Genomic DNA, 26,746 nt, shown 5'->3' with positions numbered 1-26,746 from the left:
TCTGAACCAGTAGTATTCCGGAATCGGTTCCGGATGTCCCGCCGGAAGTGGCAAAATATAAAAGTGAGCCGAATCCATGCATGCGACACATCAAATAGCGGCTTTTTCGATAACCTGATGAACAGTGAGCAGGAAAATAGCCTTGGACCCAGCAGAGACTACCAGTAGTGTTCCGGAACCGGTTCCGAGTGCCCCGCCGGAGGTGGCCAAATATAAAATTGAACCAAACTCATGCATGTGACACATCAAATCGCGTCTCTATAGGTAACCTGATGAACGGTTAGCAATAAAATGGAATCAGACTATATTTAGGAAAACCAGTAGTATTCCGGAAGCGGTTCCGTGTGTCCCGCCGGAAGTGGTCAAATGTAGATAGGAAACAAACCCATGCATACGTCACATTAAATAGCAGCTTTTTCGATAACCTGAAGAACGGTAAGCAGGAAAATAGCCTTTAATCACAGCAGAAACTACTGGTAGTGTTCCGGAACCGGCTCCGGATGCCCCGCCGGAAGTGGTCAAATATAAAAGTGACCAAACCCTTGACAAAATCCATGCATGCGTCACATCAAATAGCGGTTTTTTCAATAACCTGGTGAACAGTAAGCAGGAAAATAGCCTAAGTTTACAGCAGAGACTACCGGTAGTGCTCTAGAAACAGTTCCGGATGTCCCGCCGGAAGTGGTAAAATGTAAAAGTGAACCAAATCCATGCATGCATCACATCAAATCGCGGCTCTCTAGATAACCTGATGAACGGTTAGCAAGGAAATGGTTTCAGACCATATTCTAGACAACCAGTAGTATTCCGGAGCCGGTTCTGGAAGTGATGAAATACATATAGGAGCCAAACCCATGCATGCGACATATCAAACCCCGGCTTTTTCATTAACCTGGTGAATGGTTTACAAAAAAACTAGGAGTGGGTAATGTCTGAGACATAACCGCAATGTTGACGTAGGACAAAGGCTGGAACGAGATTTCGACTTTTATATTTCAATAATACAAATGGTGGACTGATGTGTTGAGTAAAGTTGTTGTGTGATCGCTTTCGCTGAACGCATTAATAACCCAACAAACATTTTTGCTGTATAAGAGTAAAACAAATCACTTAAGCTAACTTTAGTTCAAGAAGCTGTTATTCAGCTGATTTAGTTACTTGGAAAGATGTTGACTAGTTCAAGAGTTATTTCGTTTTGAAGAGAAATGGTTAAATTACTGTTATACGAGAGAATTTTCATCGAGCGGATAAAATTATTAGATAATTGAACGGCATTAGATAGATCTTTTCAATTCATGTTTAACGTGAAACTCATTCGACAATACGATAGCCGAGAGTCATCGCTGAGTTTGTGTGCTGCTGCCTAGCTGGGAGGTGGCAACTCCCTTCTCCTTGACTGATCCAAGGAAAATGACGAAAGATAACAGAGGAAACAGCTGTTATGCCCCTAGATTAGCAGATGAAGCTCCTCCCATTCGACGGGCTTTCCAGTTTATTCCGTTTGCATGACCCGCCCACATTGTGTCAGACGCTTCAAACGACTGCAGCCGTTCTTTGAGACAATTTCTAATCGAACGGATAAACTAATCGAAGTATTGAATAATTAAGATCATTTTAATTCGATAAATATTAGAATGAAACAATGTTTGGTACAATTGTCCGAATAAGATAACGCGTTGCTAAATTTCGTTTAGAAAGATTAGTGATCGATTTTGCTGTTGCTGAGCCACCAAGCATTCAACCATTCACCTTTCGAATGCACTACACCATAGTTTCCCAAACTGTGGGTCGCGACCCCCCAGGGGGGTCGCCGGCCCTCATCCAGGGGGTCGCGAGAGACAGTAAAATATTCGACTGTAACACACAACAAATGAGGGAATTTCTAAGGGGGGTCGCGAAAACTTCGTCTGCTGGCAAAAGGGGGTCGCGCGACCTGAAAGTTTGGGAACCTATGCACTACACTTTTACCGATCTTTGGAATATATCGGAAAATTATCCGATTCATAACTCTTAAGGAATAATTTTCTCTGGTCCTGAAAAGGTCCGTTCAAATAACGGTTGATTTTAGAAAGACAATTGAAAATTATCCACACTGAATGCGGGAAGCCATCGAAAACTGCCGCCGCCGCCTGCTGCCGTGAATGAGATTCCTGGTTCTATCAGATAGATAGCCGACAGTCGTCGCTGGGTGGTTGGTGCGCAGCTACTCAGCTGTGGAGGTAACTTCCATTGCCGGGCCCACCGCAGCCGTGATCAGTGGATGAGATTCCTGGTGATATCTTTCGTCGCAGTTGACGTGCTGCTGCGCAGCCGTGGAGGTGATATCCACCTCCACCCTCCCTGACTGATCCAACGAAAATGACGAAAGAAATCAGAGGGAACAGCTTTTATGCCACTAGATTAGCAGATGTAGCTCCTCCCATTCAGCTGGCTTTCCAGTTTATTTCGATTGCATGACCCGCCCCGCATGCTTCAGACGCTTCAAACGATTTTCAACCAAGAAATGAGAGAAATTTTCATTTAACAAATAAAGTAATCAAAATATAAAAAGATTTAGATCATTTCAATTCCAATAATGCTCGAATTAAACAAGGGATCGTACTTAAATTACGGCACACAAAAGTTTGTCATTTTCAACCCCTCCTCATCCCTATGTCACACGTTTTGCATGGGACCTCTGAAATTTTTGTATGGATCGTCACATTTTGCTGACCCCCCCCTGGACGCTCCCCAATGTTTCACGGAAAATGGTTCTGATAGGACAATGCGTTGCTAAATTCTGGGTGGAACGATTAGTGGCCGGAATTCAATCTTTCATTTTTCGATTGAACCACAGTTTTCTCGATTGATGGAATGAAATTATCTGATTTACAACTCTTGAGGAATTATTTTCGGTGGTCCTGAAAAAGACCGTTTGATTGATTGACGATTTTAAGAATGAAATGGCATGAAAACATTATGTCACGCAATGCGTGTTGGTTTTCTCCTTGCTAAATACAGGATGCCACCGAAAACTGGTACGCCGCTTTCTGCCATGGATGAGATTCCTGGTGCTATCCGCACGTTAGCCGAGAGTTGCGGCTGGGCTGATGTGTCACTGCACAGCTGTGGAGGTGACATCCACCCTGCCTGACTGATCCAACGAAAATGACGAAAGAAATCAGGGGGAACAGGTTTTATGTCCCTAGATTGGCAGATGAAGCTCCTCCCATTCGACTGGCTTTCCAGTTTATTTCGTTTGCATGTCCCGCCCCGCATGCACCAGACGCTTGAAACGGTTAATCAACCGAGAAATGAGAAAATTTTCATTTAACGAATAAAGTAACCAAAATATTGGAAGATTTAGATTATTTTAATTCGAAAAATGGTTAAATTAAACAATGTTTCACAAAAATGGTCTGGATAGGATAAAGCGTTGCTAAATTCCTGGTGGAATCATTAGTGGCCGGCATCATTATTGTTGCGGGGCCACCAAGCATACAATTTTTCACTTTTCGGTTGCACCACACTTTTACCGAGCGATGGAATAAAATAATTATCTGATTCACAACTCTTGAGGAATAATTTTCTATGGTCCTGAAAAGAACCGTTTGAATATTGGACGCTTTCAGACAGAAAATTGAAAATGAATTTATCATGCCACGCAATGCGTGTTAGATTTCCCCGTGTTGAATGCTGAACGCCGTCGAAAATTCGCTCGCCGCTTGCTGCCGTGGATGCAGCCACCACCAAGTATTCAATCTTTTACTATTTGGTTTCACTACACTTTCTCGGTCGATGCAGGAAATTTATCCAATTAACTCTCTAGGAAGCATTTCCGATGGTTCTGAAAAGAACCGTTTGAATTTTGGACGGTTTTAGGTAGAAATTGAAATCAATTCATCATGCCACCCAATGCGAATTGATTTTATTCGCGCTGAATGCTGGACGCCGTTGAGAATTGGCCCGCCGCTTGCTGATCTGGATATTCTTCTTGATGCTATCAGCAATACGCCACCGTCAATCAATCCGTGAAAGGACCGAGCCCCGAGGAAAAGCGACGCAACTCGCACATACGTTGTGCCGGATCTTTCTTTGGTGAATTTTGCTGCTGCCTCTGCCACCATCGCCGAGCAATCGATGAAAAGTATTCCTTCCTTGGTCTGCTGCGTTAGACGGTTAGAAGGCGAATGTGCAACAGCACCAGCACCCTTGCCGACAACCACCGACACCGAGCCGACACGGCCGTCAAAGAATAATGAGCGAAAACGCAAACGAAGAAAGTCGGCAGCTCTCGTTCGATGCGTTCACCTCGAGACGACAAAGACAAATGAGGGAAGATGCGAAGAAGCAGTAGCTTTTATATTAGACGGGAGCATCCAAAATGTGCTCGTTCGTGATTGGCTGGAATAAACATGGGTTTACTTTTCCCAATTTTTCAATAGTTTGTTATTGAAAATCAGCAAATGTTAATATTGGACATAATTGGTGTAAAGATTTGCAATCGATTGGAGCCAAAATTTTGAAAATTCAACGAAAAATGGCTGAGTTATTAACGCTCAAAATCTCCACTTCAAACGTAACGCGGCCGATTTCTGAAAATTTAGAATGACACCCGGTATAGAAAAGAGAGACGTAGTCCTACGTCAAAAAAAATAGACTCAGATCACATTAGAGACTACCGGTAGAACCCATTTTGTATGTCCCACCAGAATCAAATCCATGCAGTAGTAGTAGTGTGCGGTAGTTCGGCAGCAGCAAAGCTTCGCGCGCTCGCTTTGCTAGATTTTTGCGATTTGTTTTTCTTCTCTGCGGGGCACCGACGACGGGACGCCAAGCAGTCAGTAGTGTCAGTGTGCGGTAGTTCGGCAGCAGCAAAGTTTCGCGCGCTCGCTTTGCTAGATTTTTGCGATTTGTTTTTCTTCTCTGCGGGGCACCGACGACGGGACGCCAAGCAGTCAGTAGTGTCAGTGTGCGGTAGTTCGGCAGCAGCAAAGTTTCGCGCGCTCGCTTTGCTAGATTTTTGCGATTTGTTTTTCTTCTCTGCGGGGCACCGACGACGGGAAGCCAAGCAGTCAGTAGTGTGCGGTAGTTCGGCAGCAGCAAAGCTTCGCGCGCTCGCTTTGCTAGATTTTTGCGATTTGTTTTTCTTCTCTGCGGGGCACTGACGACGGGAAGCCAAGCAGTCAGTAGTGTGCGGTAGTTCGGCAGCAGCAAAGCTTCGCGCGCTCGCTTTGCTAGATTTTTGCGATTTGTTTTTCTTCTCTGCGGGGCACCGACGACGGGAAGCCAAGCAGTCAGTAGTGTGCGGTAGTTCGGCAGCAGCAAAGCTTCGCGCGCTCGCTTTGCTAGATTTTTGCGATTTGTTTTTCTTCTCTGCGGGGCACCGACGACGGGACGCCAAGCAGTCAGTAGTGTCAGTGTGCGGTAGTTCGGCAGCAGCAAAGTTTCGCGCGCTCGCTTTGCTAGATTTTTGCGATTTGTTTTTCTTCTCTGCGGGGCACCGACGACGGGACGCCAAGCAGTCAGTAGTGTCAGTGTGCGGTAGTTCGGCAGCAGCAAAGTTTCGCGCGCTCGCTTTGCTAGATTTTTGCGATTTGTTTTTCTTCTCTGCGGGGCACCGACGACGGGAAGCCAAGCAGTCAGTAGTGTGCGGTAGTTCGGCAGCAGCAAAGCTTCGCGCGCTCGCTTTGCTAGATTTTTGCGATTTGTTTTTCTTCTCTGCGGGGCACCGACGACGGGAAGCCAAGCAGTCAGTAGTGTGCGGTAGTTCGGCAGCAGCAAAGCTTCGCGCGCTCGCTTTGCTAGATTTTTGCGATTTGTTTTTCTTCTCTGCGGGGCACCGACGACGGGACGCCAAGCAGTCAGTAGTGTCAGTGTGCGGTAGTTCGGCAGCAGCAAAGTTTCGCGCGCTCGCTTTGCTAGATTTTTGCGATTTGTTTTTCTTCTCTGCGGGGCACCGACGACGGGACGCCAAGCAGTCAGTAGTGTCAGTGTGCGGTAGTTCGGCAGCAGCAAAGTTTCGCGCGCTCGCTTTGCTAGATTTTTGCGATTTGTTTTTCTTCTCTGCGGGGCACCGACGACGGGAAGCCAAGCAGTCAGTAGTGTGCGGTAGTTCGGCAGCAGCAAAGCTTCGCGCGCTCGCTTTGCTAGATTTTTGCGATTTGTTTTTCTTCTCTGCGGGGCACCGACGACGGGACGCCAAGCAGTCAGTAGTGTCAGTGTGCGGTAGTTCGGCAGCAGCAAAGTTTCGCGCGCTGGCTTTGCTAGATTTTTGCGATTTTTTTTTTCTCTACTCTCCGACGGCGGGGCTCCGACGACGGGACGAGTGTGCGCGCGCCGTGGTTGAGTCGGTTCCGAATTTTTCGCTTCCCTTCGGCGCTAGTTTCCAATACACTTTTAGTTGATAATAAATATTTTCTTTCATTTTTTGCATTTACACAAAAGAGTGAAAAATGTTAGTTCGGGTTCGCCGGTCGAGAAAAAATCCGGGCGCCGACAAGTGAGTCGCGTTCAGTGTATTTCTGTGTGGAGTAGACTAAAGGTTTCTGCTCCCTAGTGGAGTGGAGACGCGCGATAGAATTTTCTTTTTGGCTAGTTCTTGCGTCGAAAAGTGGTCGGTTGTTAACGGCGGTTTGTGTATATTGATCCATTGTCAAATCATATCACCAACCATAGGTGACTCCCGGACTGACAATGTACCTTACCCTACTAACAAAAAATTCCTTCCTGAGACAAACGTGGAGATGCAGCGATTCGCGGTCTTTTTAACAACGTTTGTCTTACTAACATTCCCTTCCATCCTCGATGACCGTAAGGACGTGGCCGGCGCCGTTATTGACCTTATTAAAGTTGAGAGCTCTCGACCTGTGTACATTGAGAATAGTAAGCTAGTCCCAAGCCCTATTCATTGGTTCCTTGTGCAATTTCGATTGCTCTGGTCAATCACGGAGTAGCAACTACGAATTGTGCGGTCATCTATGCTCATGCTCATGCTCATCACCAGAATCAAATCCATGCATGCACATCAATTTTCGGCTTTTCAGAAAACCTGTTGAACAGTAAGCAAGAAACTAATCTCAGACCATATTTGAGACAATGGGTACAGTCTTGGAACCGGTTCCGGGTATCTCTCAGGAAGTGGTAATTACAGTTAAAATAATCGATGCAAGCGATAAATATGTGTAAAGTGATTTTTGGTTGGGAAATAAATTATATTTTTAAGCTTGTTATTATCGTCTTGGTATTGATGGGTCTCCAGTAATAGTAAAGGTGGTCACGCAGTCAACTAAGAGGTCTGATATTTTTCAGCTCTGCCTATAAATTGAACTTAACACCGGAAATATGTGCCATCAGTAAGTTTCCCAACTCGACGGGAGCTTGGATAAAATTCTTGCTTTTATAAATAAAGTATTCACAGGATTCAGGATGCTTACGTCGACAGAAAGATCATGAGTACATATTCGACGAGAAAGGCACTATCACCACTAGGTGGATTAATCCGGGTTTTTTTTTTAAATCTTCTGATAGTTTTGTTCATGGGTGCTGTAAATTCCTCCTTTGTAGACTTTTGTACGTTCAGGTAAAACACTATCTCCTGGGCTCTCAGTAAATACCACTCCCAGCGAAGACTGGCCCTTGAGCCTAGCTTCGCACTGAGGAGAAATGTCAATGCAGATCCCGTAGCATCCGGAAAGGTTAGTCCAGTTCCTTGATTTATGGGTTGGTGTTAGGCTCTGCGAGCCGTCGTAAAAAGATATCCCCCGAAAAATCAAAGGCGAAGTTCACAGCGACGAAAGGGACTTCTTGTTGCAAGCTCGGTACCTTGAACTGCAGATCTCTCAACTTCAGCACTTGCCGATATACAGAAGCACCGTGGGTTCGGAATCGTAGCGCTGCAGGAGATGTGTTGCACAGGATCTATGGTGCGAACGTTCACAGGTAATCATACCATCCACCAGAGTTGCGGCAACACACGTGAGCTGAGTACGCGTTTATCGTTATGAGAGGCATGCAGAGGCGTGTGATCGGTTGGTGGCCGATCGACGGAAGACTGTGTAGGTTGAGGATCAAGGGCCGATTCTTCTTCATCAGTAGAATAAACGTCCACAGCCCTCACTTCGCAAGCACTGATGATGACAAAGACGCAGCTCGAACGCGAGTACGACCGCTGCCCAACAACGACGTCAAAATCATCATAGGAGACCTAAACACTCATGTTGGCCAGGAGGACGAATTCAGACTGACGATTGGAAAATTCAGCGCTCACCAGCTGAAGAACGAAAATGGCCTACGCCTCATCTATTTCACCGCCTCCAAGAACATGGCCATTCGTAGCACCTTTTCCAGTACAGCCTCCCGTATCGTTACACTTGGAGATCACCACAACAAATGGAATCGCAAATCAACCATGCTCTAATTGATGAGCGGCTCTTCTCCGACATCATCGACGTCGAGACCAATCGTGGCGGTAACATGGACTCTGACCACTACCTACATACATGACATACATTTATTTGCTCAACGTCACATTTAAGACAAGACATAATTAACGACAGTACGCCACAATAGTCGGTTTGTGGCTGCCGCTCTCCATCCTAGGTCGCGCCCAGGCTTGGAAAGCGTCAGCGTCAACACGAGTCGTTACGTGATTTTTACAGAAGTGCCTTTCTCAATGTCATCGAATCGGGAGACGATGACCAAGAGAGTCGAACAATATTCGCACATTTTTCGGTCATGACGGAGCGTGACATTCTTGTAAACAAGGCAATTACTAGCACATCGTTAGATTTTGTTATTGTTTGAATTCTTTAATTCATGAATATATTTCCTCTCTATCTATTAAATACAACGACTTGCCTAAATTTGCTTGGACCAGGTGAAAATTTAAATTTCAAAACAAAATGGAAGTTTTCATCATGACGCTTGATTATTGCAAAATGACATGACGTAGTGCGCGAGTGCACGTTTAATTTTGTGACGATGAAAAGGCCTACTTGTTCATCGTCATAGGATGGTCACGTCCAATATCAGCACTGGTCGCGCCCAATGCTCGCCAGGTCACGCTCCACCTGGTCCGCCCATCGTGCTCCACGCCTTCTTGTGCCAACCGGATCAGTTGCAAACACCAGCTTTGCAGGGTTGTTGTCCGGCATTCTTGCAACATGTCCTGCCCACCGTATCCTTCCGGCTTTGGGCACCTTCTGGATGCTGGGTTCGCCGTAAAGTGCAGCAAGCTCATGGTTCATCCTTCTCCGCCACACACCGTTCTCCTGCAAATCGCCGTAGCTCGTCCTTAGCAAGCGTCGCTCGAAAACTCCAAGTGCTTGCAGGTCCTCCTCGAGCATGATCCATGTCGTCTCGTGCCCGTAGAGGACCACCGGTCTTATCATGTACAAAACGTACATTTGGTGCGTGGGTGAATCTTTTTCGACCGCAGTATCTTCTGGAGCCCGTAGTAGGCCTGACTTCCGCTGATGATGCGCCTCCGAATTTCACGGCTCACGTTGTTGTCAACCGTCAGTAAGGAACCGAGGTAGACGAATTCCTCCGCCACTTCGAAAGTATCCCCGTCTATCGTAACAATACTACCCAGACGGATCCTGTCGTTTTCGGTTCCGCCTACCAGCATGTACTTTGTCTTAGCCGCATTCACCACCAGTCCAACCTTTGCGGCTTCACGATTCAGGCGGGTGTACAGCTCTGCCACCGTTCCAAATGTTCTGGCAATAATGTCCATGTCGTCCGCAAAGCGCACAAATTGACCGGATTTTGTGAAAATCGTTCTCCGGCTGTTGAGCCCGGCTCGTCGCATCACACCTTCCAGAGCGATGTTGAAGAGTAGGCATGAGAGTCCATCACCTTGTCAGTCCCCGGCAAGATTCGAATGAACTGGATAGTTCCCCCGAAACCCTTACGCAGTTTTGCACACCGTCCATCGTTGCTTTAATCAGTCTAGTCAGCTTCCCAGGAAAGCCGTTTTCGTCCATGATTCTCCATAGCTCTGCGCGGTCGATACTGTCGTATGCCGCTTTGAAGACGATGAACAGGTGATGCGTTGGGACCTGGTATTCACGGCATTTCTAGAGGATTTGCCGTACGGTAAAGATCTGGTCCGTTGTCGACCGGCCGTCGATGAAGCCGGCTTGATAACTTCCCACGAACTCATTCGTTTTAGGTGACAGCCGACGGAAGATGATCTGGGATAGCACTTTGTAGGCAGCATTCAAAACAGTGATCGCCCTGAAGTTCTCACATTCCAAATGATCGCCTTTTTTGTGAATGGGGCAGATTACCCTTCCTACCACTCCTCCGGTAGCTGTTCGGTTTCCCAGATCCTGACTATCAGCCGATGCAGACAGGTGGCCAACTTTTGTGGGCCCATCTTGATGCGCTCAGCTGCGATACCATCCTTACCAGCTGCTTTGTTGGTTTTGAGCTGGTGAACGGCATCCTTAACTTCCCACAGCGTGGTAGTTGGTTCATTTCCGTCCTCCGGTTTACTGGCGTCGTTGTTTCCTGCGTAGCCGTGACCACCCATGCCTACGATCTCCACGCCGTTCAGGTGCTGATCGAAGTGCTGCTTCCACCTTTCGATCACCCACGTCCGTCCGTCAAGAGGCCTCCGTCTTTATCCCTGCATATTTCGGCTCGCGGCACGAAGCCGTTGCGGGGTGCATTGAGCTTCTTATGGAACTTCCGTGTTTCTTGGGAACGGCACAGCAGTTCCATTTCAACACACTCCGCTTCTTCCATGCGGCGCTTTTTCTCCCGAAAGAGGCGGGTCTGCTGTTTCCGCTTCTGTTTGTAACGTTCCACGTTCTGTCGAGTCCCTTGCTGCAGCATTACCGCCCTCGCTGCGTTCTTCTCCTCCAAAACCGTTCTGCACTCTTCGTCGAACCATTCGTTCCGTCGATTCCGTTCCACGTACCCGATGGTGCTCTCGGCTGCGTCGTTGATGGCTGCTTTCACTGTACTCCAGCAGTCCTCTAGAGGGGCCTCATCGAGCTCGCCCTCGCCTGGCAACGCGGCCTCGAGATTCTGCGCGTATGCTGATGCGACATCCGGTTGCTTCAGTCGCTTTAGGTTGTACCGTGGCGGTCGCTGGTACCGTACATTGTTAATGACGGAGAGTTTTGGGCGCAGTTTGACCATCACCAGATAGTGGTCGGAGTCGATGTTGGCGCCACGATAGGTCCTGACGTCGATAATGTCGGAGAAGTTCCGTCCGTCAATCAGAACGAGGTCGATTTGAGATTCCGTCTACTGTGGTGATCTCGACAGTCGCCTTCAGAAATTCTTCCAAAGTTTCCTACAGAAATTCTTACAGAAATTTCGTTTAAAATTTAACTGCAAATTTCCGAAGGAATAGGTACTGTTCATGTGCTTTTGCCATTAATTTGTCCAAGGATTGCTTCTATTTATGGATTCCTTCAGAAATTACTTTAGGAATTCTCTTTTAGGTGACTTTTCATGGATTCCTTCTTAAACTCTGCCAGGGTTCACTTTAGATTGTTTGCAAGGGATTCGTTTAAAAAATCTTTCGGGAATTTCTCCAGGGATTCCGTCAGAATTTTCAGCATTGATTCAACAGAAATTCCAATGGTTTCGAAAATTAAAAAAAAATCTCTACAAATTCGAACGAGTGTCCAGAATTTCACCATAGGTTTGTTAAGAAATTGCTCTAGGGATTCCGTTGGAAATTCCTACAGGAATGTGTCAAGAATTTTTTCAGGGGTTCATCAAGAAAATTCTGTAGGAATTACTGCAGAGATATATGCATTGTTACTTTCAGTGTTTCAGGCTGGAATTTATTCAGAGAATCCTGCGGGATTTCATACAGAGGTTCCTTGAGGATTATCTCCAGATATTCCTACGGATAATACATACAAAAAATTTCTCTCTGGATTCTCTAAGGAATTTATTCAGAAATATTTCAATGAATTTTTTTGCAGGAATTCCTTTAACATAACTCAAGAACTATTGTATGGATCTTTACAGAGGCTTATCTAGGCGTTCCTTCAAGTATTACTACAGAAATTCCGTCAGAAAATCATCCTCAGATTGTTCCAAGAATGTTTCCAGTAATTCCTCAGAGAATTTCTAGAAATTCCACCAAAAGTGTCACAAAGAAGTTTTCCAGGTATTTATTCAGGAAGTTCTTCAGAAATTCCTCTTCGGATACCTTCAAGAATTTTCCTGGGAATTCTTCAAATATTCAACTAGAGATTCTTTCAAGAATTCTCCTTGATACTTCTTTAGGGATTCTACTGGAGATTTCTTCAAAAAAATCTTTAGGGATTCTTTCAGAAATTCCTGTCCGGATTCCTTCTGAAAGTCCTTCAGGAATTCCTTTAAAAATCTTTTCAGGGGCTTTTTCAGAATTTCAGTGATTTCTTCATGGATTTCAGCGATGGTTTCCTTCAAAAGTTTTTCCATGCTCTTTTTTATAAATTCCTCTATTCTTTTTTTAAACATTTTGCAGAAATTTCTTTGGAAATTTTTCAAAAGGTTCATCAAGAGTTCCTTGAGAAATTTCCTTAGGGATTCCTGGGATTCCTAAAAAGGTTTTTTTTTTTCATAAATAGCATAAACAGTAATTAGAATCCTTTTTTCCCATTAGTCATCGTTTCCATGCGAGGCACTTGAACTGTCGATAGCGCAAGCGTGGTCGTTGCACATGCACACTCTCATTATTATAATTGGCTCTTTATTATGGGGATTTTCAGCCCGAGGCTGGTTCATCCCCGTGCACACTCTTACTCTCTCTCTTCATAATTGTTCTCTCTTTTTAATTGAACTCTCATTGGCTAAGTCGGACCGAAAGGCAACCAGGCACCTCCCACCAATACAATATTTGTGTAGAGGAGAATAATATTTGTGTAGAATTAAGTTGCATCCAAAATTGATTTACCAAATAAATTCAGTCTTATGGCACAAGTCAGCGTGCCTAGTTGATAATTTGATTATTCGAATATTACACATGAGTAGTTTAGAGTAAATATCGTCACTTTCCTGAAATAGGGGCACAACTCAAAATTTGTCATTTCAGAGATTTTGATGGCACATGATGAAAAACTATGTAAATTTCATCCCATTCCGAAATTCGTTGAAAAGCGGGAGATTTTTGCATTTTACCAATTTTCTGCACAACTCAAAATCAGCCAACTTTTTCAATAGCCATTGAAAAATAGATATTCCAAAATTTATTTATGATAGATTCAGCCTCTGTAATCAAAATTCATCTACTTTTGTCAAATGATGAGTGAAATGTGTGAATTGGTAGGAGGTGTATCAAGGTTCTCAACTTTCAAACGCTTCTTCTGAAAATTCATATTTTTTGAGTTGTGTCCCTATTGCAGGAAACCGCCGATATGCATCCATTGCAAAGAAAATATTCCATTCTGATGTCATGATGTCTACTGAGTTTAAAAATGTTATTTTATCGTGCAGTAGAGTTTATCCTATAAGCTAGAGTAAATATCTGCCCTGCGTAACTATTTTTCCATTCCGTAAACTATTCCGACGAAGAACAGAAAGCTCGCTCGAAATTAAATTAAGATATTTAAATGTCACTCGCAAAATAAAAGTTCCACCAATCTTCGTTGCCCTTCCAAACTAATCTCGGGCGATATGCGACTTCCTGTGCCATCGGCTAATAAAACCCAGAGCAGAGTATTTTGGTGCTATTAATACCAGCCAGACCAGACCAGCTATTGCCGTCTACATGTCCTCCCTGGGCTTGATTTTCCTACAGACTCTCGCATACACACAGATTGTCCCTATCTGCTTTTTTGTCGTCGCTCACTTATGTAGCACGTTCGACTACGGCACAACGGCCAAGACCCAAACTTTTCGGCCAGCAGCAAAGCAAAGGGGGGCTTAATGTATGTAATTTGTTCGACATAAAATAAACTTTTTTATCTGCGTCCTGCCATCTCTCTAACTCGTTCTTCCCTCCCGTTCTGGTTTCATTTTCATTTCAGGCAGCGGGCCTTCTTCTGGTAGTTAATGGCAGTTGCTCCGGACGAGGCTTCCGGTGTTATCAGCAGAGGAGAGGTCGCCGGGTGATAAAAACCGGAACAGCCAACGACAACAACAATTACTCAACTGTGAATTCCGAAAAAGCACTCTGCAGAGGGCGACATAAATTAAGAGAGCACGACGAGAGGTTGCAACACAGGATATAAAGCAAATAAATAATCATCATTATTACCATAAAACATAAAACACCACGAGTCGGAAGACAGTGCTGCGAGGTTGCGAAAGGGTGAACCTGGTTGACACTCTGTATATGGGATGAATTGTGCCAAAGTGATGGCGGTAGCGACTGCAAACAACATAAAACGGCATCCCTCATTAAGTCATCAAAAACTAGTGAATAATTTAGTGTAAAAGCACTTCGGGAATGAAGTAATAAAAATTAAAGAGCATTTAATGAAAATTTAAACCAAAGACCCCAACAGCGACCGAACCGAACCGCTCTATTCCGGTCGGAAAAGTTTCCACTTCATCCAACTCATTCTGCAGCTTCTCCGAAGCAAACTAGGAGCGGAAACCATCCTGCACCTTCCGTTGGTTGGTTGGCTTCGAACGTTGAACGTGTATGTGCAAAAGTCAACACAGCAGAAATTGGAGACATCCTGTTCGACCCTCTCTCCACTTTCCTGCACTGATTCCATCCGAAACTAATTCCCGTGTACATGAGATTAAAGTGTTTATTCTGGAACGTCGACTATAAACTCTATCGTCATCTATCCTGCTTGCTTCTGCTTCGCCCTAACTCTGCAGCAGCTCTAGGACCCTTCTGCTTCACAGCGTCCTATCCGCGTAACAAACGATTTTTAAGGCTAAACTTTCATCCTCTCCGATCGCCCGATAAGCCACCCAGCAGCGGCGGTAGTGGCAGCAGCACCGAGGATCATCAGCGTGGAACGATACCAATCAGTTCGGCTCAGTGTTGGTCGGGGCTAAGTGCTCATAAAATAATTGCTGTGACTATCCGGATCCGGATACGGATCGAGAGAGTTTTATCGTTAAACAAAGTGTGTGTGTGCTCTTCGGTGTCCGGAAGTTGTTGAACAACTGGGAAGTGTCGAAGTGATTTATGGCTAGCACCTTTTTTGTGGGCCATTTCGGGCAGCAGTATTGCGCACCATTGATGGATTACACTTGTCGCCGTTAGGGAACGAAGGTGATGACGTCATGATACCATCGGCCGATCGAAGAATTAGGATTATATTTTGTTGGAACCTTGTCTTAACATGTAAGTATACTTTTTGAGATAATATTAAAATAACTTTCTAACAATGACAAACATAAAATATGATAAACAAAAACAGACGATTGAAATGTTAGAGCTACAAATATTCGTTTGGGACTCCTAACTGGGAGATTGTTGTAATACAGCCATTCCATAGAAAAACGATATAGTGCAACTCCGATTGTCGTGAAACTTGGTGGGTTCGTAGTTCTTCGAAAACGTATTTTTTTTTATTTCGTCATTAGGGTGACCAATTTGCAGATATGTGGAGTGGACCTGGTGTGATGGTTAGAACACGTGACTATCACGCCGAGGACCTGGGATCGAATCCAACTCCCAAAAAACTCTCAAAATGTGAGTTCTTCCTTCGGAAGGAAAGTAAAGCGTGGGTCCCGAGATGAACTAGCCTAGGGCTAAAATCTCGTTAATACAGATAAAAAAAAAACTCAGGACAGCAGATTTGATTCACGTTTGAAAAAGTTGCTTGCATTTGAATAAACAAAAATATGCTGTACGGAAAATTGTTTGATATACGCACCTTTAATTTATGCACCTTTTTTATGTCCTTTGCATAAAAAGAGGCAGTGCTATTCAGAATTAATATTGTGCATTAGAAAATGTAATAACTGTGGCCACGGTGCCCAGATTGCGTTTATAGGGTTGAATAAAAGTAGTTCCGGGGGTCCCAAGGGTGTTTCAATAGGTCAAAGGAGCTTCCTAAGGGTCTCAAGGCTGCTTAAGGGGGTCCCAGGAGGTACTATGGGTCTTATGGGGAGGACTTGGGGGCGTTTCAGGGGATATTGGGAGGTTTCAGTACGTCTCTGGGGGTTCCTGGCAATGTTGCTATTTTTCACCGATTACTTGCTCATCAAAGCTCATCATTTGTATTTTAATCATGCGCGACTATGCCGTGCTCTGACCATCGATGAGCAGGAGCATAGATATGGGAAGAAAAACATAATTAAAAACGCAAACGACCGTGTGAGCATCTGCTTGTGTCGCAGCGCCCTTGTTTGTTCGGCTCGGCCATTCCATTCGGTATTGGATATACCCGGTTCAGCCCGAACGATTGCGGTGCACACCGCAAGGCTAAGGCCGGGGTGGCCTCTGCTGTACATAGTAGCCGTCTTCATTCCACTCGGTCCATGTCTGCTTGTCTCCAGTTCCGCACTCTGCGTAGGGTCCACAGATCGTCCTCCACTTGATCTACCCACCTAGCTTGCTGCGCACCACGTCTTCTTGTACCGGTCGGATGACTTTCGAGAACCATTTTAGTCGGGTTGCTATCCGACATCCTGATGACGTTACCCGTCCACCGTAGCCTCCCGATTTTCACGGTGTGGACGATGGTTGGTTCTCTCAGTAGCTGATGCAGCTCGTGGTTCATTCGCCTTCTCCAAGTCCCGTCTTCCATCTGCACTCCGCCGTAGATGGTACGCAACACTTTCCGCTCGAAAACTCCAAGGGCGCGTTGGTCCTCTGCACGTAGGGTCCATATTTCGTGCCCATACTATCGGTCTAATCAGTGTTTTGTAGATAGTTAACTTCGTGTTACGGCTAATTTTATTCGATTGTAGAGTTCTGCGGAGTCCAAAGTAAGCACGATTTCCTGCCACAATGCGCTTCTGAATTTCTCTGCTGAGGTCGTTGTCGGCGGTCACCAGTGAGCCCAAGTACACGAATTCTTCAACCGCCTTGATTTAAGCACCATCGATATAAATTCGGGATGGCGAGAGCGGCGACTCTTCCCTGGAGCCCTTTGCCATCATGTTCTTTGTCTTCGACACATTAATGACTAATCCGATTCGCCTGGCTTCATTCTTTAGTCGGATGTACGTTTCCGCCATCGTCTCACATTTACGAGCTATAGTATCAATATCATCAGCGAAACCAATCAGCTGATCGGACTTCATGAAAAACTAATCACTCGTGTTTATCCCCGCTCTCCTTATTACACCTTCTAACGCAATGTTGAACAGGAAGCACGAAAGACCATCACCTTGCCGTAACCCTCTGCGAGATTCGGAGGGACTCAAAAGTGTCCCTGATACTTAAACCACGCACATCACTCGATCCATCGTCGCCTTGATTAATCGTATCAGTTTATCCGGGAATCCGTATTCGTCCATAATCTGCCATAGCTGTTCTCGATCGATTGTATCATACGCCGATTTGAAATCGATGAACAAGTGATGTGTGGGCTTGTTGTATTCGCGGCATTTCTGCAACACCTGGCGGATGGCGAACATCTGGTCCGTTGCAGCGCGTTCACCCATAAATCCAGCCTGATATTGCCCCACGAACTCTCTTGCAATCGGCGATAGACGGCGGCATAAAATTGAGAGAGTATCTTGTAGGCAGCGCTCAGTAGTGTGATCGCGCGGTAGTTCCCGCAATCCAACTTGTCGCCCTTTTTTAGATGGAACACACGATACCTTCCATCCACTCCTCCGGTAATACAGTGGTACCAATTTGTTTAAACGCACATACTTCATATAAAATTCTCTCTAAGTTGGTGCATATTAAAATTTATGATTATTATGCCGCGAGTATCACTGATCATAGTGTAACAGAAATGCGTATTGATATATTAGTACTTGTGCAAAAATGTGTCAAAAGCAATTGCGCAAATATCAAAAAAAGTGCGTTTAAACGAATTTTCTTGCAAAAATTAGATAATTACTCCGAAATAAAAATACAGCGGATTAATGAGAATTTCTGGCAACTTAAGAAGATTGTATATTACGTGAGTGGCTATTAAAATATATACCAACGAAACGCAGTTGCCTTTCAAATAAAGTTTGTGGTTCAAAAATCAAGTGCGTTTAAACGAATTTGTACCACTGTACTTTCTCCTCCCAAATCACACATGTCGGCTTGTAACACAAAGCCTCTGCGCAAGCCTTTCTGCTTCTCGTAAAACTGTCTTGTGTCCTTAGCGCGGTACAGCTTTTCCATCTCTTCACGATCTCGTTCTTCCTGCTGGTGCATTTTCCTCCGGAAGACTGAGATGTGCCTGTTCCGCGCCTGTCTGTAACGTGCCTCATTCGCTCTCGTACGGTGTTGCAGCATTCTCGCCCATGCTGCATTCTTCTCGTTTTTTCAACTGTTTACATTCGCCGTCGTACCAGTCGTTTCTATGATTCGGAGTCGTGAAGCCTAGTGCTGTAGCCGAGGTACTACCTATGGCGGATCTGATGTCCCTCCGGCCATCTTCAAGTGTAGCTGTGCCAAGCTACTCTTCCGTTGGTAGGGTCACTGCTAGTTGCTGCGCGTAGTCTTGAGCCACTTCTACGTTACGTAGCTGCTCGATGTTGAGCCGCGGCGTTTTACTTCGACGCGTGGTGATAACTGTCGAAAGTTTTGAGCGCATGCATACAGCGACTAGGTAGTGATCCGAATCTATATTCGCACTGCGGTATGTGCGGACATTGGTTATATCCGAGAAGAATTTACCGTCGATTAGAACGTGGTCGATTTGGTTTTCTGTTTGATCGTTGGGTGATCTCCTGGTGGCTTTGTGGATATCTTTGCGGGGGAAGAAGGTGCTTCGGACTACCATACCACGGGAGGCTGCAAAGTTTACGCATCGCTGTCCGTTATCATTTGATACGGCGTGCAGGCTGTATCGCCCGATTACCAGTCTGTACATTTCCTCCCATCCTACCTGCGCGTTCATGTCGCCGACAACGATTTTCACGTCACGCGGCGAGCAACCATCGTACGTTTGCTCTAACTGCGCGTAGAACGCTTCTTTCTCGTCATCGGGTCTCCCTTCATGTGGGCAGTCGACGTTGATGATGCTGTAATTGAATAAACGGCCCTTAACTCTCAACATGCACATCCTTGCGTTGATCGGCTTGTCGCAACTTGCCCAACACTATAAATCTTTTTCCCAGTTCATTGGTGGTGCCACAGCTTTGGTAGAAGGTTGCCGCTCGATGTCCGCTTTTTCACACTTTCTGTCTAGTCCAACAAAGTTCCTGCAACGCCACGATGTGGAAGTTACGTGGATGTAGTTTGTCGTAAATTATCCTGTCACATCCTGCGAAACCTAGTGACTTACAATTCCATGTTCCAAGTTTCCAATCGCAGTCCTTTTTTTGTCGCGTAGGTCTTTGCTGATAGTATTGTCATCGCGGTTGAAACCCGAAGATTCCCCACACCCGACAATCGAATTTTCTCAAAATCCATACGTGAAACCTAACGTCGGACGTAGTGCGCTGGACAGCGGACCTGGGCCTCTATCCAGCGCACTGTGCCCGACGTACGTCCGACACATGGTTTAGGAGAAAAATCAATTTTCGCGTGTCAAAAATTCCGATTTTCAACTGCACGAACAATATCGAGTCGTATTTTCTCCTATGTTATTTGCAATGGGGATTTTTACGGGTGGCTTATTGGGCCAACGCCAACACTCCTGTCTCGCCGGTGGGCCATCGTGCTGGTTCTGTTCAACGTCCCAACCAACACTGGGACGACCACGCTGATGGGGCTACCACCTTGGATCTAGCTGGGCGTGATGCAGCATTTCTTACTCAGCCGCAGGATGCCAGAACAGACGCTGTTTGAGCCGCACCTCCTTGGTGAACAGACGCTCGGGTCGTACCTCCTCAATCTAGCTGAAGTTAGAAGAACAACAGTGCCCAGGCTACACTACCAGCTAAGCACACAACTCTTAGCTGGCGGCCTTTGTCCTCGAGAAGTTTGTTAGGGAGATATTTAAAAGTAGATCGCCAGTCGTTCCCAAACGACATTCTGGCGTGCTACAAATGGAGTTGTTTATGCATGAAATAGCAGTTTCAAATTCCTTATACATTATTTGTCACGTCGCCCTGTTCTTTCTTCACAGTTTTATCGTTTGAAGTAGTGATGTGATGATGACCGTTGCTGAAGCTAAGGGCATCATAGTATTGTAGCTGTTGCCCTAACCCAAATTTGCAGATTATTCATGCAATGGTGTGGAACGCCAAATTCGTAAATATTCATCTAAGTACTTCTTGGAGTCCAAGACTTGGACTATCAATCATAAATTAATCATCCAGACGATTGTTAAGCACGGTGGATAAATGCTTGCCACCCATTTCTTGAAAGTGCAGTGTCATTATGCTGGAGGAAACCCAGGAAACACCCTGCTATTTTTATTGCAAACCACCTTTCACCGCTGACGCCAAAAATAACAAGCAACAACGTACCTACCTAGGTTCCACACTTCAGCTGGTTCAAATGGGAAAAGCAGCAACAAATGCGAAAAGTAGACGACGAGCGAGCCATAAAAGCATAACTAGGCACTTGAAGCATGTGTGGGAGGGAAGGTGCTATCAACCTTCCTGCCAGCCATACCCGGTCCAAGCGCTCTTTGTCGGTACCACGGATCAGCAGGAAAGGATGTGCTCACACCCTCCATTCGTGAACAGCACTTTGCTGTATCATATGTATATGAAAGGGTAACAGCACAGGTGTGACTTTCAAACGATGAACCTCATCTCCTGGAAACAAAGGGCGGAAGCAAAAGACCGCTGTGCTTTCATCGTGTAGAGGTTAACTTAAAAATCTTTTCAATGAAGTTCAAGTACGTGCAGATACATCCTTTCGATCTCTCACGATAAGTTACTTGTGAGTATTGATAACAAAAAATTGAAATTCGTAATGCTTTGATAAACCTTCTCTTTTAAAGTTCAATCATTAACCGAAAATTCTTTGAAGTCGTCAGGTAATTGCTGCAGCCCGTGTTCGCACGATTTCCCATAGCTTTAAGAGCAGCTTGAATATTTCTCTACCAGTACTAACAATGTAAAACACTAAATTTCAAAGCCATAAATGTCAGCGAACGGTGTGAAAACGACAGCGCCGAGTCCCATTCCAGTACACACGTGCCAACAGTCGAAGTCGGCGGGCGTTGGTGATGGTAGGTGGCCGCCCTACGTGAAAATAATTAAAACCTCGTAAAAGAACTGCTTTTTACCATAAAAAGCTGCACGGGAAAAAAAATCACATCGAGGTGAGAGTGACTAAAAATATCCCACGAAAGCTTGCACGAGTAACCCGACAGGTAGGGTACCTATATGTACTCCGCACTGGAAAGGATAAGGGCAAAATGAACGTGAGAAAATACCTTCTTGCGGTAATATCATTAGGCAAGTGTCTTTTAATCAGCTATGCTCTGTGTAAAATGAACGAGGCGAACGCTAACGATGTAGCAAGCAGCTCTGCGGGGTGTAGAGCAGGATCCTTGCAACGGCAAACGTCGAGCGATTGATGATGGATGTGCCGTGCCATGCAGCAGCAACAGGCTTGAAGTGTGGAATGAAATGCGTTTAATTAAAAGTTGATGATGGGAAAAGTTTGTGAACGAGATTAATAGGATATCACGGATGGTTAACTGGAATTATTCGGTTCGATTTGGTTTGCAGATCAAGGTGAATAAACTATATGCACTATCTATTTACATAAAGGAATAGCAGCCTACCCACCTTCATCATTTAAATGCGAGGATGTGACTCACTGGATGTGGTTGAATTTAAATATGTCGAAATGACATTTCAAGCACTGGCTTGGATATCTTCGGTCCGTATGTATTTGGTAAAAGTCGGATGTACAGAAGTGAATCGTTTGGGATTGACACTGGAAGTTTACAAACAGTCCGTAGGAGCAAGTAGAGAGTTGCATGACGAAATCGGGCGGATCTCTACCGAGGACCTCTCTTCATATGGGGGGGGGGGGGTTGTTGGGAAACTGTACAAGATGTTCAATAAGTTCGAATACACAATAAAATTGAATTTATTTTGAGGAATGTGTATTTCTGGGAAGAGCATTTCGAATATTTCTGGAATATTCGGAGGGATACTTAAAAGATTTCCGGAACGAGACTTCAGAAAATTTTTGGGAAAAATACTAAAAAGGCTCCCTCTCAATAATAAAAGAAAATCTTTGAAATTTTATGGATGGAATAGACGTATGAAACCTTGGAAAAATCCAGTATTGGTCCAAGGAAAAGTACCGTAAGGAATCCTTCAAAAGATTCCAGAGGAATTTCTATGAGCATTCCAAGTAAAATCTCGGGAACGAATTCTGGGAGGATTCTGAAGGGAGCTCCGATAAAATCCCAAAAGAATCCCAATAAAAATTTCATAAATATATCCTGAAGATTACCCTGGAAGAAATCTAAAATACTTCTCAGGAAGATTTCTATGATATACTCTGGAAATACTCTGTTGGATTTGTCGACGATTACCTTCGATTAGTGGAGTTTCCCTGTCGACACCAACACTGATAAGGTTTGTCATTAACGTGGGACTTGGGTGGTTGGTGAGGATAACTGCGAAGGGTTGTCACGGTCCTTGGTTCTAGATTCCGCTTATCTAGTAGTCTGGAATCTTCCTTGCAGCACTAATGATGACACTCACGACGATGGTACAATAATAACACTTTATTTTGAAAGAGAACAAACACTACATTTACTACAGTTATTTCTACATTACTACTTAATATAAAGTTATTAGCAGAGGATGTTTTACTCGCGGTGACGATCGAAGTGGACTGATCTCCCGTCGTTGTATCTGGTCATCTCTTGGCCCAAAGTCTTCTTCGCATATTGTAGAGACTCTCCTGCAACGTTCGGGTGATCATCGGTGTTTTAGAGCTCTTTCAGCATCTATGTTCTCTCGACTCGACGTGGCTGTTGTGATCCCTACTGGCTTGAATATACGGTGGATGGTAGCTATTGTTTGATGTCCAGTACGCTGTAGCAGATACAAAGGCGGATTTCTGCATCTGTTGAACTGCAACGTAGGTAGTTCATCGTACACAACAACGATAGCGGTCACAGTGGTATCATTGCAATGCAGCACAGGGTTGTAGTTCTTGGGGTGTTGAACCAGTCTCGTACATACTCCAAGTTTACATTTTTGATAAAATTCCAGAAGATTACACTTAACAATTATAGAAACACCGAAAGAAAATCCTGGAAACAATTCTAAACAATTCCATGAAAGAAAATTACGATCTCCAATAATTACACTAGTTTACAGCATTTTTGAACTCAGTAAGCTGATGATCATTTTTGGTGTAGAATCATGCCCTGAGTTCGAAAACGCGAAGGAAAAAAAATACAGTAGAGCGGATTTTTTTTCGACTTTCCATACAAGTTTGATGATTTGAAATCGATTTTTGTTCTGTTTTTAAGCAAAGTCGCTCACTTCACACATCTCATTATCCGTAATTAATGCTCCGATCTAGCTAACTTCTTTGCTGTAACTCGCCTTCATATGATGTGTCAAATAAACAATGAGAAAGAATTTTTAAATTGTTTTTTTCTTATTTAAAAAAAAAACATTTCTTCATATATTTTTGGTAATTTTGCTAAAATTTAAGGAGATTGCCCCCAAAACTCGCCAATATCTTGAATTTCAATAATCTGATGCACAACATTCATTCAGATGATCGAATGGTATTATAGTAAATCCTTAAAAGAACGCTAAGTAGAGTCCTTTGGGAATTTCCGAATATAATTTCTTGCAGAATTTCGATAGAAATTCCTAGAAAAAATCTTTGAGAAATTATTAAAAAAAGACCAGAATAGAATCTCTAGAAAAAAATCGGGAAGAAATTTTTGGAAAAAATACCGGGAGGAATCTAATGAAGGTTTCCGAAAAGTATCCCTAGAATTTCTGGAAAAATCCTTAGAGGAATTATCATTAAAACAAACTTGAAGTATCCCGGAGGGGAAAATCCTTTGAGAAGCTTGGAAGAATACCTGGAGATATACCTGGTTTGAATATCCGGAATAAAATACATAAGGATTGCCTTGAAAAATTCCGGAAGGCATTCTTGAAAAATTCCGTGAGGGAATTTTGGATGAATTCCGGAGTATATGTGAAGAAGTTTCTGGAAAAAAAAAATACTGGGAGAAATCCTGCTAAGATTTCCAAGAGTTATCCCTGATAAAAAAAAACGAGATAAATGGCTGAACGAATTCCTGGAGGAATCTTATTGAAGTTTCTCGCATTGTAAATCTGTAATGATTCCCGGAAGGGTTCCTGAAGGTACACTTGAAAAAATGCTAAGAAAATGCTTTTAGAAACCTTTTTAAGGATTCCGGAAACAACTCCTGGAATAATCTCGGAAGATGTCCTTGGGATAGCTCCGAAATGAGTCCGAAGAAGCATTTCACGAGAAACCGCTTTGGGAATCTTTTTTTTTTATTCTTAATCACTTAACCTAATTTACAGCTCTATTGTCCACTGGGGCACTTCGTGAGCAATTTCAATTGACAGCTGCACTTACATTTTGTACAGCGCCTAGATTCTATTCTACTTTATCGAACTGGTTGCCTTTCTGCTGCTTTCACTTTTTCTACTTTATACCTAGTAGAATGATGAGCACAAGGATGATGATGGATGGCCGTTGTTCCTTTCCAGTCCGATTGGGGGTCCATTATGAGTAGCAGTTCGCCGATGTCCAGGTATCCGGGTCCGTTTGAGCCATAGGGCTCAGAAGAAAGTCAGTGTCAGTTGCTCTCGGGGGGAAAGCAAATGACGAAAAATTGCAAGTGCCGGGGCTGGGAATCAAACCCATGACCATCCGCATATGAACGTGTGACCAACTACGCCACGGGCCCCGGCTATCGCTTTGGGAATCCAGGAATGCTGAATGCCTGAAAGAGTTTTTGGAAGAATTCCGGGATTGATCACAACAAATACGCCGTTAGGAATCCTTGTTTGGATTCCCAAGGGAATTCTGGATGACTTCTTGAAAGAATTTTGGAAGGATTTCAGGAAAGCAATCCGGAACAAGTGCTTGGGAGAATTCTGGTTAGATTCTATGTAAAGTCTTCGAGTGTAACCTCTGGAACAATGTCGTAAAAGCCACTGAAAAAATCTAGGGGAAAATCCTGAAAAAAATAAGCAGAAATCTGTAGAAGATTTGCGGGAGATACCCCCGAAAATATTTGGGAATTAATCATTGGAAAAACTCAAGGAGAAGTTCTTTGACCCTCTAATACCCAAATTTTCGATTTTGATCTAAACATCATTTTTCGTCATCTAAAATTGATTCAAACATATTTTGGAAGATGATTCCTTTTTTATTCTCGATTTTGTGAATATCGTTTTTTGATTTTTATAATTTTTATTTTTTAACATCGCTACACTTTTATATTTTTCCCAGAAGCCTATTTGGGATACGGATTTTTTGAGACGAAAACATTTTGAGATTTCGTGATTATTGTTGAAATATTTTTATTTTTAGTTTTTTTCAAGGAAAATTTTATTTTCCGTGTAATTTTAAGGAAAATAATTTAAGAGTGTATTCAACACCCTTAAACTTTTTTACTATGGTGGAATGATTTGGGAAAAATTTAAAATATGTCAATTGTAGCGGTTTGATAAAAAATAAACAAAGACTTCTGAAAGGTGACTAAAACATCAATTTTTCGATGATTTTTTAAAAATATAAATAAAGCTAATTAGACACCAAAAAACATTCTGAGATATAAAAAACAGTCCCAAATATCAGCCAAAAATATAAAAATTTGGATTGTCAACTAAATAAAAATTACAAAAATGCTCAAACTATAAACCGTCTAAAGGCGGGATTTTGTATTAGAGGGTTAAATAATTCCGAATGGAATCTTGTAGGCAAAGATGCCAGATGATTTTTTGAAAAATCTATATCACTATTTTCCAAAATCTGTATCCCATACAAAATTTGGGTGAAAAATCTGTATCCCATACAAAAATAAAATAGCCCTCATAGCTCCAAAATCTGTATTGTATTTAAAGCGAAATCTGTACGGATGCTCAAAAATCTGTATAATACAGATAAATCTGTATATATGGTATCCCTGTTTATAGGAGTTCTTGTTCCCATAGAAGGGAGAATTTTGGAAGGAAATCTTTGGGAAGCTTTCGTAGAGATTTTTTGAGGAATTCCAAAAGCATTATAACAGTTCCGAGGCAAATTTTCCACAGAAATTCGGGGAAAATCTTTAAGAGAATTCCGGGATCAATGCCAAAAAAAGTTCTGGGAGGAATGTTTACAAGACTTCCTGAAAAAATCCTGAAACAAATTGAAGTGCAATTTCTCGAAGAATCCCGGGAGAAATCCTTGGAAGCATTCCGGATGAATTTTCCGTAATAATTTCGGAATGAGTCCCTGGAATTGTTTCTAGAGAATTTGCTAAATAATTCCTGAAAAAACCCTTGGCAGAATGCTAAGAAGGAGTCTTAGAAAAACCCTTACAATCTTTGAACAATTTCGAGAAAACTGTTTAAAATATGTTCACGAGAATCTCTGAAAGAATTTTGAGAAAAAAAATCTGGTTGATTTGAAAAGAGATAAATGCCCAAAAAATAGTGGGAAGCATGAAAGGAAGAAAGAAGTGAATCTTAGTCACTGTGGAAATTTCGGGAGATAGCTAGAGGAATTTTCCTAGAAATCTCCGAACGAATTTTCGATGGTTCACATAGACAAGAATCTGAGAAAATCCCTGAAAAAATCAGGAGA

The 26,746-nt window shown here is 43.6% G+C and overlaps 1 protein-coding gene across 1 annotated transcript in view; it reads left to right on the top strand.

Annotated features, from left to right (window-relative positions):
• LOC109422198 (uncharacterized) overlaps positions 1-26,746 on the top strand; it is a 501,985-nt gene that overhangs the window by 157,871 nt on the left and 317,368 nt on the right. The window contains exon 2 of the mRNA XM_062860074.1: positions 13,965-15,244. Within this exon, the coding sequence (XP_062716058.1) occupies positions 15,184-15,244 (61 nt within the window). The 5' untranslated portion in view covers positions 13,965-15,183. The remainder of the gene's footprint in view (positions 1-13,964; positions 15,245-26,746) is intronic.

The sequence above is a fragment of the Aedes albopictus genome, chromosome 3, assembly GCF_035046485.1.
Source record: "Aedes albopictus strain Foshan chromosome 3, AalbF5, whole genome shotgun sequence".
In the NCBI taxonomy this organism is placed as follows: domain Eukaryota; kingdom Metazoa; phylum Arthropoda; class Insecta; order Diptera; family Culicidae; genus Aedes; species Aedes albopictus.
Note: the sequence above shows the minus strand (reverse complement) of the source record. Positions and strands in the feature narration are given on the sequence as shown.